Genomic DNA, 17571 nt, shown 5'->3' with positions numbered 1-17571 from the left:
GTGATAAATGTAATTCACGAACTGCAATGACCGTGGTGTTAAAAACACATTAAATACTCGTTACCATAAAAGATGATATTGGCGCAGGCAGATTCAACTTTGAGAAACTGCAGCGAGCGAGTACACATCGAGTTCAAAAAGTCTTGGAATTTGAAAACCTGACTGGCTATGACAGCACAAAAAAAGTGTTTTGATGAAATATGAAATCTGCAGACTTTGTCACATTCTCAACCATGATGACAGCATTGACCACCTCCATGAAGGCACGTGCCCACCTTCATGAAGGTCAAACACTCCGACGCAGGAAAACAACATCCAGTCAGTTGCCTGGCTACACGAAGCAATTGTGTGAAGGCGAGATGGTATCTGCCCGACCGGGCTGAGCAGAAGCAAACTCTCAAGCAATGCCAGGGACATTGAGGAGACCAGAGAGGATGCAGGACAGAATTTCACATCATTAGTTTTTTTTTTTTGGACCTCAGGCTGGAATCACAATGGTTCCCATGATTCATTATCCATTTCAAGCGCTTGAAACAGAGCCCGTCACTGTCAACGCCACTGTCTCATTTTTCTTCGACTATCTTATCACGCCCTTGCATCGACGTGTTTTTACGATACCTCTTCATCCTGCCAGAAGAACTCCGCCACAAATAGAGGCCATCTTGCCATGTAGGGATTTTTGCTTCGTTTTTAAAAGGCAATCTTTAATGCATAATCAAACAAAACTTCTCAGTCGTGGCACTATTTAATGCGCAAACAACAGATGAGCTCTCCCATCACGTGCCACTCAGAGATTTGATACGAGCGACAAAACACGGCCAACGATTATCGAACGATTATCTTTGTCATGGTAACGAACTATCGGTACACAAATGCCAACAAAGACCTCGGAACAGCATGTCGTCCAGGTTGGCAGTGAACACTGACATTCAGCAAAGGTCACGCAAAGGGAAAACTGCCAAGTTTGGCCAGAACCTCGAATTCTACACGAGGTCTTCGTCCTTCATGGAGTGTGGGGCATCTGGGCTGACAGCGGGGGCGCTACAAATATCACACAGGAAGCAAGGATGAGTGTGAGGGAGGAAGATGGAGAACACAAGCCACAGAGCCAAGTTCCATCAAGTGTGCTTTGGATATACAAATGAACAAAAAGGTTCACTTGTGGATTTCACGTGAAGGTGATTTTTTTTTTTTTTTTAAAACTGAGCCCTACATGAGGAAAGACTCCCTGGAATGAAGAAGAGAACCAAATCCGTTGACGATAATTTCCGAAAGCTCTGCACAGCATGCTGGCAGACAAGTGAAGTCTTTCCTGCTGGCACAGGTGGACATGTTGGCTGACACTTTTTTCGACAACCCCTGGTGCTTAGTCTGTCCAGACCAGTTTTTTTTTTTTTATGGCAGTGCATGTGTGTTAATAGTGATTGGAGAGCTTGGCAGGCCATTTTTATTTTATTGCTGTTGCATTACTGCAGATCACAAAATGGCTTTGCACCATCAAAAGAGGCATCATATTTCAGAGTGGGGAGTTTAGAAGAGGGATTTAATTTTTATTGAGCTCTCACTGGACGTGGAAATTCAAAGAGAGGAAGATTAGTACAAATATTGAAGTGGGAATGTGTGTGACTTCATTAAATGTTATGAAAAAACAATTAGTGACTTATTGGCTCCTTAATTGAATCGTGGGGTACGTTTCGATTCTTTTTTTGCATTCTATACTGAAAAGCAAACCAGGACGAGATGCCATAATGCTTGCAATTCATCAAGTTTGGATGGAATTTGATTAGCTATGCCCGATTGCTTGATTTCTGATGACAAGGTCTGTCAGCTCAAGACTTTAAGAAGCTGTGCAACAGGAAATGGGAGTCGAACCAAAGTAGGAGGAGTACGAATCATTAGCAAGAATAATAATTTACAAAATTTTTCCCGACACTCATTAGCACAGGCGAGGCGATGCATGTCAAAAGATGGCAGTTAATCAGCTCTAATAGGATTATCGTATTTCGTATTTCTTCCTATAGGTGTCGACGAGAGATTTATGACATGATATCGTGTGAATATGAATACTGGAGTATTTCAAAAATGTTTCATATACAGTGTTAAACTCTAGACTTGTGTGTGGTCTGCTTAAAAAATGGAATTTAAAATTAAAGGACATTAATCAGGATAACTAATGAGAATTAGCCTGGATGCTCGTAAACACGCTGATTTATAAATATGGATGACATAACTAACAGAGTGAGATTCATGAAGTCTGATATGAAAAAAATAAATATATAACATGTATAATAAAATCCTCTCTAACCAAATAGGTTTATATTCAACAGACAACATTTCTGAATTGCATTCTAAGATTAAAGGTTCTTTAAATTAGGTCAAAAGTCAAGTCAGGCAAACACATGAGGCGGAGATTTTTAGGGTGACATCTAATTTCAATTAAATACATGACATTATGTTCCTAATCATATGCTTCAGTGTTCAGAAGATGACGAATGGCAAAATTTAATTAATAGTGTCAAGGTATCCATTTAAATTGACAGCATGTTATAGTTAATTAAATCCATCATGAGGAAATGTCACCAACGTCATCTATGCCTTCAGGGAAATTAAGCATGCTACCGTGCTTTCCGCCAGGAATTTGATGACAAACATTTTCCTAAAAATAGCAAATCAGGAAATAGTAAAGGCAGGAATTTATTAGTGGTTAACGTTTTGGCATGTTTATAAGGTTGAGCTAAACAAACGAGGGAAAACAAATGGTGTATTAAAATGTAACAAAAACAAACGAGTTAATATAAAGCTCAATTAAATGTCTTATTCTTTCTGCGGCTAATTTGAAAAAAATACCCGAGTCACCACTTTAACTATTGATATGAAACAAATAAGATGCCAAGTGATTCAATGATTATAAATTTGATGATGAAATGACACTGTATGCATAGAATTTTGAAATCTAAACTATTATAAAAATGATGAAGGAAAAAAAACAAGGAAACACACAAAACTTACCTGGTTAGCCCTTTAAGGGACATTCAACACATTTATGCTGCAGTATTTGTGTATGAAAATTTTTTGGGGGGAGGACTGGAACAGATTATTGACATTTCAATTCATTTCAATTGGAAAATATAATTTGATTGGGTGAACTGAGTTGACAAGCTTTGTCATGGAACTGAAAGTACTGCTGCACACTTTCTCTCACCTTCATCTTTGCAAAGGGCCGATCGTAGTTGCCGACGTAAAGCAAGCCGACAGTCTGAGGCAGCAGCCTGCAAAGACAAAACGGACCATCGTTAACACCACGCAAAAGGATCCGCCGCAAGAGTATCTTGAATGGTGCGAAGAGATCATCACGCTGCTTCCATTTTGCAGCTAGTAACAGAATGTGATATTGCACCCCCCTCCCGTGAGCCCTTCTGTCTCCGTGCGGAGAGAAAACGACATTATGTCGACGATCCAAGGCCGAGGTAAATCAGAGAAAAAGGTAGAGAATATAAAATAAGTACAACGGCGAGCCATCGGTTCATTCGCGCCTTGGCGAGTTTTATTTGCGAGTATGATGGAAGTGTGCGGTATTTGTGTCTCGTCTTGGAGATGGAGCCCAACAGATGTCTTAATCACACACTGCTCCAGTCCTCACCATCCTCCCTCATCAACGTGTTATTTGCAGACACTCAAGCTCTATTAGGATGGACGATTCAAGAGCAGGCTTCTATTTTATTTTCGTTAACCATCCGTGGAGCGGAAACAAAGGGGGGTATTGTGACTAAGTGATGGCTCAAACTACAGTGCGACTCCACTTCGAAAGGCTGAGAAGAAATAAGAGAACGTAAGTCCACCCCCCCCCCCCTTTCTGTGTAATAATAGCAAACACGGAGAGGAAGGACGGACATTAAAAGAGCTAAATGGCCCTGCTGCAGTAATGGACCCATGCATCTGTACTTTCTTGTCATTGCTCTATTAATACAACTGAATAACAAATTTGTGGCGGAAAAAACAAGAATGGCTGATTTTATTGCACCTCAATTTCGGGTTGGAGTGAAATAAATGACATCGGACTTCTGTTAAAATCCTGATTGGAATGGAAAGCTGTTGCTACTGGTGCAGGAGGGAAAAAAAAAAAAGGAACTTAAAATTTGGAGAAAGGCCAACCTTCAACATTCAAAGGTAAAATACACAATTTGAATGTCCAACCTTATTTTATGACAAAGGAGCTTTTTAGTCTGATAGATTTGTGATGAAAGAAAAAATGGAAAGCACACTCGAGATTAAAACATTTTGTTCAAACCTTGAAAACATCAGTTTTGTCTTTTTTTTTAGTAGCTAAGCAACTCTAACAACTGGATGACGGTGAGGGTAAAAAAAAGGCAAGGTCAGCAGCTTTTTTATGGTACATAAAACTTTAAACAAGCCACCCCGAGCTCGAATAAACGATGAGAACACCCAAGGCAAACTTAAATACCCAAAAAAGTTGTTAACGTTGATGAGGTTATGCAGAGGGTGGTTTCGTTATTTGCACAAGTATGGATTGAGATGATGTGATGTCACCTGAGTCCCCCTAAAATCAAGCAAATGGTAACAAGAAGCCTCTCATGGGCCGGTTAACCAGATCCATTTTGAAAACACTGCACACCTATTGCACATTGATGTAACTGTTAGTCATGGCCTCCATGGACAAAACGCCGCTGTCCATCATTTCCATTCCTCCTGCTCTACAAAAATAAGCGCCTGCGTTTTTGTGCCAGCGTATAGATGATGACAAAGCCTGCAAGGCAGGACGAGCTCAAGGATCGATCGCGTGGGCTGACGAAAAACACGTCTGTCTGTTTCGCTCAGATGGTAACTGAGGAAAGACTTGAAAGTCCAAGATGGAGCCAGGTCTGACGAGGGCGTCTGCCGATGGATTCCTCACGACTCTCAATTGCGCGGTGTGTTCTCCCGCACTCAGCACGCCCGATTCGACTTTGATGCGGAACGAGCGGCCAATCTGTGAATGATGGGCAGGGGCTCGGTGAGGTCACCTGGCTCTCGGAGGAGGCGGCTGCGTGACCGTCGAGTCTGCCGCGATGGGACTACGTGAGGGCACTCGCACAGCGACCAGACACGCAGGAGAGAACAAAAAAAAAAAGAAAACCCCCGCCAGCTATTATTTGTCTCATCGCGGCTAGACACAGCTGGACTTTCCGCGCACTATTTAACATCATAAAAAGGCAACATGTGATAATTATCACGTACAGCCAAAAGTAAAGTTGATTTGTCGGAATTTATTTTAACTTTACTACTCCTCAAGGATGTTTAGAATGAGATTGAAACATTATTTCTTTTATTTCTTTTATTCATTTTTTTAATTTTATTTTATTTATTTATTTATTTATTTATTTTACTTTTATTATTTATTTATTCCTGATTTTATGACTTCTTTATGGAATTAATTTACTCTTATTTCTACATGCACAATGTTGGTAAATCTGTAAAAATTTCGTTATTTCTTTTATTTCTTTTAATCATTTCATTCCTTTTATTATTTATATATATTACTTTTATTATTCATTTATTCCTGATTTTATGACTTATTTATCAAATTGATTTACTCTTATTTCAACATGCACCCTAACCCTAACCTTTTTCTTTCAGCCTACAATATCAACGTGGAAGAAGAGAGGAATAATTCGACTCTGAATCATTTGAAAACACAGTGGAAACTCCAATTCAGGTTATTGCAACAAAATGAAACCTTCCCCTTCCAATTTGCAACCTTTCTATTAATGCATACAAGAAACATGGAAAGCCTCTAATCACCTGCAAGGGAACGATTGCCTTTTACAGCACAGGAAAGTCTTTTTAAGGGTGGGCGGGGGACTCAAAGATAAGCACCAGTGCACCTGAATAATTCATTTTGCAGAGAATGATGACCACAAAATAAGAGAAAACGTGAAGGGTAGTCGTGCTCTGTGCACGTAAAGCTTTTTAAAAGCAAATATTCGGTGAAAATATGCAATTCTGTGCATTATCGCAGTGGGATTGTTCCCCGAGGGGATGGGAAAAGAAGAAGAGCGATAGACACAGGGAAGATGAATGACAATTCAATTTCGGATCAATGGAAAAGGCTTACATACCCTTCTCCTCCGACTTTTGTGATCTTGAGGCGAAAGTCCACCGAGTTGAGGTTCGGGGGCTTCCATTTCAAGATGTCATCACACCTGCCGGGCTTGTACCTCTGCCGACATAAGACAACATGATTGGTCGAAAAAAACAATATATATATATATATATATATATCAGAAAATTTTAATATTGTGATAAAGTTTTTTTATTTTCTGTAATGGAATTTAAAAAAAAAACCCAAAATGTCATACATTCTGGATTCATTACAAATCAGCTGAAATATTGCAAGCCTTTTATTAATTTTAATTTTTGTTTTTTTAATTCCATTACAGAAAATAAAGAACTTTATCACAATATTCTAATTTTCTGAGAATTTTCTGTGTATATACTATATATATATTTTTAGTGGACATTATTAAAAAACTGAGCTGTATCAGAACATAAAACACAAGTTGAACATCTTCTCAGTCATCTTGAATGTGCTTCAGCAGCCTTGCCTTCACATCCTTGATTATTTGTGTGACATTTATGATGAGCAGCGGAATAATGAGAAATGTAAAGGCACTGTGAGTGGAGGCGGGATGAGATGATCATGATTCTATCACTGTCAGGTTGCCCGGTAACAAAAGTATACTCCGAGGAAAGATGTCTGGAAAACAGACAGGATTTCTCAGGAGATCCTAGGGATGGAACGGAGCTAGCGATATGAAGTCCAAGGAAATTTTATGTGTCATAGTAACTCACTGCAGGCAAATACAAACACTTTAAGATCCTGAGAAAATAAACCCTATAAATAGCACGTTTTGCTGACACCTATGACATCATGCTTTTCTTTCAAACCAATCGCGGTGGAATTCAAATTGCCTGTTTTAATGATTAATTTCGGCTCAAAGGTTTGCTTCAAATTGTTACATATTAGAAATCATCAAATGCATGTGTAATTTTATTGTGTTGTTCAATTAGAATATGCAAGTTATGTAAATCCAACCTAATTCCCGTTACGAGCTTTCGTTTCCAGGCTGCAAAACGGAACGTTATGCATGAGGGACAATTGCGCCGCTCAATGAATTCATAGGCAGCGTTACGTCAGCGTGGATGGATATGCGCCACGGAAACAACATTAACATCGTTGACTCCATTTTGTGGTCAGGCAGGCAATGAGTAAAACAAAAAACAACCCATATTGTCGGTGTGACCAAACCATACCCCCTTTTTCTTGAAGTCACTATGGGGAGATAAATAACATATGGAGGGGGGCTATAGTAGAAGCTGGAGAGTGCGGCAAACAGAGAAGGTGACAAGCTGCAGATCAGAGATTTGCTACCCCCCTTTTAAGTCCTGAAATAGCTTGCCTCTATTTGATCCTTTACAATCCATATTTGCACAGGATGAGATGGAGCTCTTTAGTTTTCACTTGCAGGAAAGAGTGAGGGGGGGAAAAAAAAAACGATAAGCTTTGCAACTGTACTGTACTGACTGTAAAATATTATTGGAAATCTGATGAATGAGTCCCCTCTGTGTCAATCAATAAACCACGTGTTGAAGTGAAAAGGTCAGAAAAATAAATGCATTTTAATGAGAGGATTTAATGAGTGAGACAAAATTGTGTTTCCTAATGTAAATTGGCAGAAAACCTCAGAGGCTGCGATATGATTTGGACTAGACCAGCTATTTACACTCAAATTCTATATTTTTCTCTTTTTCAGAGGCTGACATTTAATGCTGATACCAAAAAATAAATAAAAATTGAAATTGGTACAGCTGTAGTGTTTGCAACAGCTTCCTCTATTGGCCAGACTTGATCAATCAAAATCCACTGAACCATCAGTGAAAATAAGCCCTCAAATCAATAACTGGCAGCATACGAGTCCCACCACTCTTCTAAATCCAAAAGCAATTTCTTTTTAGGATTGAGCGTAGTTTGTAAATTCAATACGGCGCAAGAGAAAGAGCAACTGTTTCATCTCGTGGCCTGTCTTGAGTGCACAGTAGAGACCATGGGCATGTCCTAGCTTAACTTTACAATTTTCAGATACAAACTTATTATAGGCAAGGGATTATTTGGACCATTTTTGAAATGTATCATGATTTATGGAATCCATCACAGTTTAGTATTAATATATAAACAAACGTCACAGGCGATGAACAATGTGTTGATATCATACGGTGATTTCACACTCGACACGGTATTCATTTCATTTTGACACCGTGATGGATACAATCGTTGCAACTGAAACCAGATGGCAACTTGCTCGGATAATAAAGCAAATCATTGGAGCTGGTAAATAATGCAACGAAACAAACATGTGTTTTCACTGAACTGAAGCTGACTTAGGTCAAAATTGTCTGAGCGAGGCAGCCATTAGACCGAGAATTAGGTTTACCGTATTTTCCGCACTATAAGGCGCACCTATAAACCTCCAATTTTCTCAAAAGCCGACAATGCGCCTTATAATCCGGTACGCCTTATATATGGACCAATATTGAGCCACTACAGCAGGCGTATCCAAATATATGGACTTATATATGGACAAGGTTTTAAAATAAGCGGGTCTTACTTACCCCGCATGGCTGGAAGATGAGGCCATCAACTTCGTGGCTGACCTGCGATGTAAAACTGCCTTCCAAGAGCTAAAAAAAAAATTTAAAAAAAGATAAATCAGTCTGACTTCTCCACAACAAAGCAAACAAAAGGTTTTATTTGGAACTTGTGAAAGAGCCAGCCTTCTGAGAAAATGGATTTATCATCTTTATAAATGACAAACCTTGACAGATAACCGACGACGGAATTTATTTCAGTCCTTTTGCAAATGTAAAAGGAATCTATGTATGAAGAAGACGCTAGCAGCCTCCGGGAAAGCCACAATATTGTACAATAACAACACATTATCTGTGAAGCATAAACACAGCATAGCATTATAAAGCTCCAGAATAAAATAAAATCGGTAACATTGAAGAAAAAAAAAAACGATGACACTGTGTGACAAATGTTAGGGATAAATTAAAAATCTGAAACAGTATTTCAACCGGGAGTGGTATGAGGAGAAGCGTACTGCTGCTGCTGCAAAGGGGGGATAGAAAATCAATCTCAAACCGTATCATATGCCTTGGAAAAGTCTCGCCTGTAATATGAAACGAAATAGCCACTCCAATATATGATTGCACATCACGAGACAGCATCCGATAAAATCCACTTTAAAGGGCAAACAATAAATGCAGCGTAACAACTCCAACAAAAAGGGGAGACTATTACAAAACATATGTAAGAAATAATATTACAGTTGATTTTGATGACATAAAATGTGGAAATTCTGCTTTTATGTATTCAAGAAGCAACATTTAGACAACCAAGATCAATAAACAAAAAATGCATTAATCCACAAAGCAGCAGGTACCATGTCTAACCTTCGGGCGATCATAACGAGTTAAGGCAAACGGAAACTACAAAAAAATGACACCTCGGGCAAGGCACCTGATATTTAACCATCTCCTTTACGAGCTACCAACTCAAAAAGATAGCTTCTTTACTCACCACGACTCAATAACTGAATAACGAAGCGAGTCGTCAAGACAAAAAACATTAACATAAATTAATCAGCATGCCTCCACTCTTGTACATGGCTGACATTTCAATCAAGGGAGTCATCGAGAGCACGTGGACTCGCTGGTTTCATCAGATATAGAGAGACACTTAACATGCAGGAGAAGACGGATCATCATCCATCCTGTCTCTGAACCAAGCCAGACAAACTAATAACCTCGGTCGCAAGAACCACAAATCATGGCATCATGTAACCGCATTTGGATTTAATGTACCGTATTTTCTGCACTATAAGGCGCACCTAAAAACCTCCAATTTTCTCAAAAGCCGACAGAGCGCCTTATAATCAGGTGCGCCTTATATATGGACCAATAAAGTCCGGCCCGTGGGCCAAATGTATATATCTTATATATGGACAAAATTTTAAAATGGGCCATTCATTGAAGGTGCGCCTTATAATCCGGTGCGCCTTATAGTGCGGAAAATACGGTATTCCTGACAAATCATGTCCTTTCTGTCAAAGACAAAAGCTGAGGCTTCATGGTGTGGAGGACTACATAGAAAAGGCTTTCAAGACATTTTTAGATGAGGAAAAATGAAGACCGTGACCTGCCGCATACACTTAAACGGCAATTCAATTATGTTGTGAATTTGTAGAAGCCACATTGGCGCTCTTGAGACCGATGAATAAGTCACAAGTGATCAAAGCAAACTTGCCGAGCTCGCTGACACGGAGAAGGCAAGAGAGGCAGACTCAAAAGAAATGCCGTCTTTGAGCGGGACTGGCAAGTGGGCGGTGAGATCTCGGGGTTCCATTTCACTTCTCTTGCCATCTTAGCACACCCACCCACCACTTTGGCTCCACACGGTGAACTTGGATGGAGAGAAGAGCAAAAAGAAGACTTCCACTCAAACACCTAGCTTCTTGAAAGGATTAAGTGGAGAAGAGGGGGGCCAGTGGAACTGCTTTTACGTTACAGCTCTTTGAGAAGAAAAATAGAAGCTTTTCAGTTTTCCAAATTTGGTCTCCATCACTTTTACACTACCGTATTTTCCGGACTATAAGTCGCACCAGACTATAAGGCGCACCTTCAATGAATGGCCCATTTCAAAACTTTGTCCTTATACAAAGCACACCGGACTATAAGGCGAGACTTTTGAGAAAATTTTAGGTGTTTAGGTGCGCCTTATCGTCCGGAAAATACGGTAGTTGCCAACAGTGCACACAATGAAGCGATGCCATTCACCTCCAGTACTAGGCAATCCTCAAGATTTTTTTAATAGCCAATCAAAGTGGGATCATTGCATTAAACTCGACTTCCCCTACAGGGATTTATTACAAAGGCTAATTTGCCGTGCCCTAGAAGCACCCACGTCAACTGCTACTTTGCAGTCTCTATTCCTCGGGTCTCTTGTGTTGTCGTGTCCTTGCGCTGTCTGTTCCTCTTCTGCTCAGGGGTGGCTTATGTGTGGGGGGTTGAATCAAAGGCGGAGAGGATGGATTGATATTCCAGTCAAGCTACAGGGCGGTTGTTTCTCGAAGCTACTCTCGGGCTTATTGTGAATGGCAAATCCAGTGTAGTTGTTTGTTAAATAAAAATAAAAAAAAGTCGTCGAGTGCATGCAGGGTTACCAGTTATGCAGTCTGTAAAAGTCGCTAGCCATTTCTTTTGATGAATTAACTCAATTCAGCACATATAGTATTGCCATTTTTTGTGGCAAGGGAAGAGAAAAGGGAAAATATGCATAATGGGAATAATAAAGCAATAATAGAAATCACCAAAGTATATTCTGATGAGTCATGGAGTATTCACCTTCTGCAAAAAAAAATTCCGTGCTTCATTAACTGCGTAATGTCCTTCCGTGAGTGAGTACAGATATTAAATTCAGGTGAAGAGGGATGTTTATGATATGACGGTAAGGTCTTGCCACAGGTCTGGCTTTTTTCATCTCCTCTAGCAAAAGGCTTGACAGCACGAGTGTGAGGTCAGTGAAGTCACGAGGAAGCTGCAGACAGATCACACTCAGGTAATGAGACATGCCCGAAAGGGGTAATTGATGTCTTTTTGGCTAATACAAATCGGCAGAGAAGAAGATTTGGACTCACGTGTGAAAAAATAATAAGTCGACACGGAGAAGGTGTCAAAAGCTTCCATGTGTCACAATTGTGTTGGCGAGAAGAAATGGATCAGGCCATTAGCATCTCTGGTGCTAATTTTATTCCAGGTAATTCACCTTTGATTATTAAATGACCCATGAGTAAATGTTCAATCAATCAATCAAGACTTCTCTCAATACAGAACATGGGTCGTTTAATAATCAAAGGTTTTTCCCCATTTAATTAATCGTGATACATGAACAGGTTATTGAAGACAAATTAACACTGCAATTTATAGCTAAGTTGCTAACGTCAAATTTTGTCTCGATTAAAATCAAATACACCATCAGTCTTTTTTTTTTTTTTAATTTATTATTAAAAAGAGATAACATCACAAAGAACCTCTGGGTGAATTTGCGGTATAACTACTACCAGCAGTCATTTTTAAAAATTATTCAGGGGGAAAATGAAAAAAGGGCACAGAGGTTCCTCAGTCCCCTTATGAGCAATATGAAAACAAATTTATACAGCCAGATAGAATCTAAACTTAATATTCAATTTTAAAAAATGAATAAAGGCAGCGGACAGCGACCAAACATAACATTAATCATCGTTGTGAAGAATTTTGGAATATTTGCGGCTTATTGTGAAGTCAACCTACGTTTCACTTCTGCAACAAATTTGTGTTTATTTTTCTACAAATTGGGGGGGGGGGGGGACTTACTGTGTACATAAAATCCCATAACGGTCATTGTATTACTTTACTTGCAACAGATGGCATGCGAGCGATGCCGCTAGCACAGCTAGACAATAAACTTGGGACGATCCAAATCTTTGCCAAGGCTACAGTTCAGGAAGCAAGTACGACCGAGACCAGATGGTGAGTGAATATTACGCAATTAACAGCAACAAACAGAAGATTTGACAAACTATCCAAAAACAATAGAATAAATGATCCTATAACGAATGCCCTCTTTTTCCAAGGTATCGACTTGGCTCCCAATTGCTTTTCCCATTATTCCGCCTGTCCAACTTTCATTTTCTGCAATTCTATTCAAACCCCAAAAAAATAAATCACCGCTGTGCAAATGTGCGAATCCTGTATACCGAACGGTAATTGGGTGAGCGGAGGAAGCGAAAAAGACGAAATGGGAGTCGTTTGGAAGGGAAATGAGGACTTGAAGTGTCCAGCCATGAAACACATCAACCTAGCGACAGACAAAGGCCAGCACACAACTCTGAATTGCCCCCCCAACAGGAATCTGCTGTAAATATATCATAAAGTGGAGGATTGTGCTACTATGAATGAAAACCAGAGACCACCAACCCCCCAACCCCCCGACATTAACATCCCACATAACAGAGATATGGCTGTATGGCAACCAGATGGCCACTGATAAACACAAAAGAGCTTAAAACGCTCCAGTGATCCGAAAAGGGTGGGAGGGATGCGACACCCCCCCCCCCATATTATACTACAGATAACAAAACCATTCAGAGGTACAAGTCGAAATGGTTCAAAAGGTTTCGGTATCAGCGAGAGACGCGTCTACCGATCTCATCCGTGTCCGCAAATCCTCAGTATTAGCAGAAATGCAGGGCCGAAATTTTCCAATCGATCTCGGCTCGAGCAAAACATCAAATAAATTGCGCTCTGACCTTCCCGCGACCTGATGTTACAACTTTGAAAATGGCTCGAATGTTTTGGAGAGGGTCAAAGCAGGATTCTGACTTTCCCCAAAGGCACAGGAGATCTCGAAGGGGAAGAATATTTATCGGACAAAAACCAAGATAAAAGAAGGAAATACAGCAGACGAGCCCTAATTGCTTTCTGAGGAAGAATCAGAGATTATTTATAAATAATTCAAAAGACCCAGGTGAAGGCAACAACGTCGTAAATCAAATCTGATGCCTGCTGTCGATTGTCTCTTATGGCGCTCTTTGGAAATGATCATTTCAACATGATGCCAATATAATCACACCTCCCCGCTCCACTCGATGTATTCATCACTGACATGACACAGAGTAAAGAGCTTCTAATGAAAAGCACACTTACACACTTTTTCAAAATTCTCCACAGAAATGTAAATGACATTATTATTATTGACACCCTAATTAGGTGTTGCGCAAGAGTTACTCTGCTCCATTATTGGAAATTGCTCTCCTTTCCGACAAATTGGAGTAGCAACACAAAGCTGGTTTAGAGTCTGCTTTCATCTCTTGGTCCAAAAAAGACCAACAATTTTATCTCACCATCAAACACAACTCAGATTTGTGGACCTTGGTGGGTTTTAGCTATTCTCTCCCCGGAAATAACCCCCGAGGGTCATTCATCAACTCCAAAGAGAGACGAAAACCTATTTTGTTTACTTTTCTCTCCCCGTGGTATATTTATTTCGTCTGCCCATTTTTTCAGGTAGCACCAATTGCATTTAAAACATCGCACAATGATGCCTTGACAAGTTGAAAAGATTAACTCGTGGATTTTCTCTGTTCCTTGCTGAGGATAAAGAATATATGACCGTGAGTAGGTCAAAGGAATATTATATACGTGCTTCTCTTCTTATTATTTGTTATTATTAACACTAATCTAGCAGACTAAAGGCTAAAATATGTGATTATTTTTAAAAAACAATGTGTAATCCTCCTCGTTATACTCGTTTGACAATGAATTTCAACTGGGAGTGATTTTAAACAGCTTGAAGCCTTTCTTTTTAAGAATTCTTGGCAATGATTAACAAAGCACTGCTTGTGAGTTGAGTTCACTGACACTGTAATATATTGTGAAAAAAAAATCCCTGAATTATTTACCTTGCGTGACGCCTGAATGTCGAAGAACGGCTTATTTCGAACACTGAAGGGCTCCTTCGTTTTGTCAATCTGTCCGGTCTTCATCTTTTCCATCCGTGGAGAAATGATCTCTTTTTCGATGCATAGCAACCGGATATTGAAATCCCACTGACCCACGTTTTGTCCCTGAAACATAAAAAAATTTCAATAAAGGTAGAAAAACCATCAAATTAAGAACATCTTGACAAAAAGCAGCTGAATCAATATTGAAATTCTTCCGAGGGTTAACTTGACATTAAATACATGTTTTAAACATACACCGCAAAAAAAAACTGTGAAATCCCGTTTGTTTGGTTACCATGACAACATGTTCCTTGCAGTATTGGCTACAGATGGCGATCCGAACATTTGGTAACAACATTTCTCCACCTCCCTTGAGCCAGATCATTGTCATTCCATCTAAATATGCTCCTGTCCTACTGCTGTAAATAATTTAGAGTTGTTTCAATATGCAGCTGCCAATCCAGGAATAGCCACCATAAAACCGTATTACATCTTCTCTTCCTTCCTTCATGCCGAATTTCACTTTAACAGACTTCCTGACAAGGTCCCAGTGACATCATATCTTTTCGTTCCTCCATCCCGTAAAGTTTTCTTTCATTTGCATCTTTGCGGTTTGATTTTTGTGATAATCACCAAGTGAATCGACTCATTTTGTATTGCACTTCTTATTATGTAACTATCTGAACTCGACTATTTACCAGGAACTTGGCTCAATCAGGGCACAGAGAGCAGGACGGAAGAGTGTTGCCTGTATTAGTATTCTGCTTGGTACCTGCATAAAAGGTCACTACTCAAGAGCTTTAGAGGTAATCATTGGAGAGTGAAGGAGGAAAGCGATGTTTGTCGACTGTGCAAGCAGAGGTGGGTGGCCAATAATCATTGAGAATTAGATGTTATAATTCGATGGGTTGTCTGGTGTGCCAAACTCATGTTTACAAAAAAAAAAATCTGCAAAGTTTTAAAATGGGCCATTCATTGAAGGTAATCCGGTGCGCCTTATAGTGCGGAAAATACGGTAGATGACTTTGAATGCAACAGTAAGACACAGAAACTGCCCAAACAAGTAAGAACTTGAAAATAAGCTAGGAATTTTTTTTGGGTGTTTGAGTTCAAAGTTCTTTTGATTGACAGGTGCACAGTATTTTGGGCAGTTTAGCAATGGTGATGCAATATGTGCTCAAACTAGTCAAGGGAGTAAAGTGCAGGTTTTATCAAAGAGACTAAAATCAGCAATGCACCATCAATAATAGATAAATTTGCCTTAATATTGTTTTTTCTTTTTTCTTTTTTAATACAAGGGTTGCTTTCATTAAGGTTTAGTCATTACATGTCAGAAAAATACAACTCCGGGATCAATGCTATTTTATATTTACTGACCGTGAGAGCACGCACTCGCAATTATACGGTAATCAAAAGAATCCCAGAGCTCCGGCAGGCCTGCCGTTGCAAACGACTTGAGTTTTACATGAAACCACGGACCGAGCAGGTGGTCTTCATGTTCCTTTGAATACACTTAAAGTGAGGCCTCGGCGCCAAGGGGCACCCTGCGACAGATAATGAAGAAGGCTAATAATGGCAAACTCGGATCAATAACAACAGCGCTCGAGCGCTAGCTTGGTGCAGTCATGTGGAGCTACTAACTGCTGCCACACATCCTACAAAAGTCTTCATTGAGCCACTTGCTGAGGTGATCGATGAGCAGATGGGAGCGGCGGACAGAAATCAACGGTCAAAGCTACCTTCTCCGCTTTCTCTTCCTTTTGGGTCATTTTGAGGCTTTCGAAGTGGAAAGGAGTCGTCGCTTGGTTAAGGTTGCTAATTGCAAGCTTGTTTGTTTCAGTGACTGCCTGATTGCTGTTAGCAGAATACAGATCAGCCTGGTAGATGAATTCGTTTACAGCTAGGGAGGTTTGTGTTGCCAGCCCCGTAATGTTCTCAAGAGGGAATAGCTTGTGACAAATATAGGAGGAGCAAACTAATGGCTGCATGATCATAGGTTTCAATTCATATTTGACTACCGTATTTTCCGGACTATAAGGCGCACCTAAAAACCTAAAATGTTCTCAAAAGCCGACAGTGCGCCTTATAGTCCGGTGCGCCTTATATGTGGACCAAATTCCTAAATTTAAACTGGCCCGAAGCATTGTGTCATGAAATCAACCATAAGTGGCCCGCTGAAGACTATGAATCATGAATCAAAAAGACTATGGATCATTATTTTGTGATTATAAAGTCATTTATACGCTGTTGTTTACTTGATTGTCTATTGTGGGCCATGTCTTGTCACCGTGGGATAGCGGGGAACGAAATTTCGGTTTCTTTGTGTGTCTTTGGCATGTGGAGAAATTGACAATAAAGCTGACTTTGACTTTGATTTGTTGCATCTGAAGTTGAAATAAAAAAGATCAAATGGAGAATGATTTGATTTGGATTAAAAATCTGACACGATGCATTAATGGTGTGCCTGATAGTCCGGTTCGCCTTATATATGGACAAAGTTTTAAAATGGGCCATTCATTGAAGGTGCGCCTTATAGTCCGGTAAATACGGTATTTGAAGTAATGAACTAAAAGCTGCAAAGTCAAACGCCGAGACTTGAAAGTCGACAATGATTCGACAGGGGTGTAAAGTGTGTGTGTGTGTGGGGGGGGGTGGGGGGGGGAGTTGAGACCCAGCAGGCAAACTGTAGACTGCGTCAAATAATGCAGAGCTCATTGGAATGAACAGCTCTGCCCTGAGCGGCTAAGAAATCAAATTGATTGCTTCGTTTCCTGTGTTAGGACACCAGCATATAGCACTCTTGCATCATTTGTGAATTCTAAACACCATTAAAAAAAATAATAATAATATTTTTTCCATGTCGACGGCACTGACGCAAAATATTCCAAGACTAGATAGCTGTGTGTAAGTGAATACCACATTGTTGACATTCCCATCACTGATGTCACCGCATCTTTAATTAGCCAACTCTTCT

At 39.9% G+C, this 17571-nt stretch overlaps 1 protein-coding gene across 5 annotated transcripts in view; it reads right to left on the bottom strand.

Moving 5' to 3' along the window:
* rngtt (RNA guanylyltransferase and 5'-phosphatase) overlaps positions 1 to 17571 on the bottom strand; it is a 52643-nt gene that overhangs the window by 15235 nt on the left and 19837 nt on the right. For all 5 annotated transcript variants that reach the window (XM_088361179.1, XM_088361175.1, XM_088361177.1 and 2 more), the window contains 4 exons: positions 14556 to 14720; positions 8668 to 8736; positions 6117 to 6217; positions 3203 to 3269 (listed from right to left, as the gene is read on the bottom strand). In XM_088361179.1, the coding sequence (XP_088217305.1) occupies positions 3203 to 3269; positions 6117 to 6217; positions 8668 to 8736; positions 14556 to 14720 (402 nt within the window). The remainder of the gene's footprint in view (positions 1 to 3202; positions 3270 to 6116; positions 6218 to 8667; positions 8737 to 14555; positions 14721 to 17571) is intronic.

This window comes from Syngnathus floridae, chromosome 19, assembly GCF_059516105.1.
Source record: "Syngnathus floridae isolate MCC-2025c chromosome 19, RoL_Sflo_1.0, whole genome shotgun sequence".
NCBI classification, from domain to species: domain Eukaryota; kingdom Metazoa; phylum Chordata; class Actinopteri; order Syngnathiformes; family Syngnathidae; genus Syngnathus; species Syngnathus floridae.
This window is presented reverse-complemented; position numbering and strand designations above follow the sequence as displayed.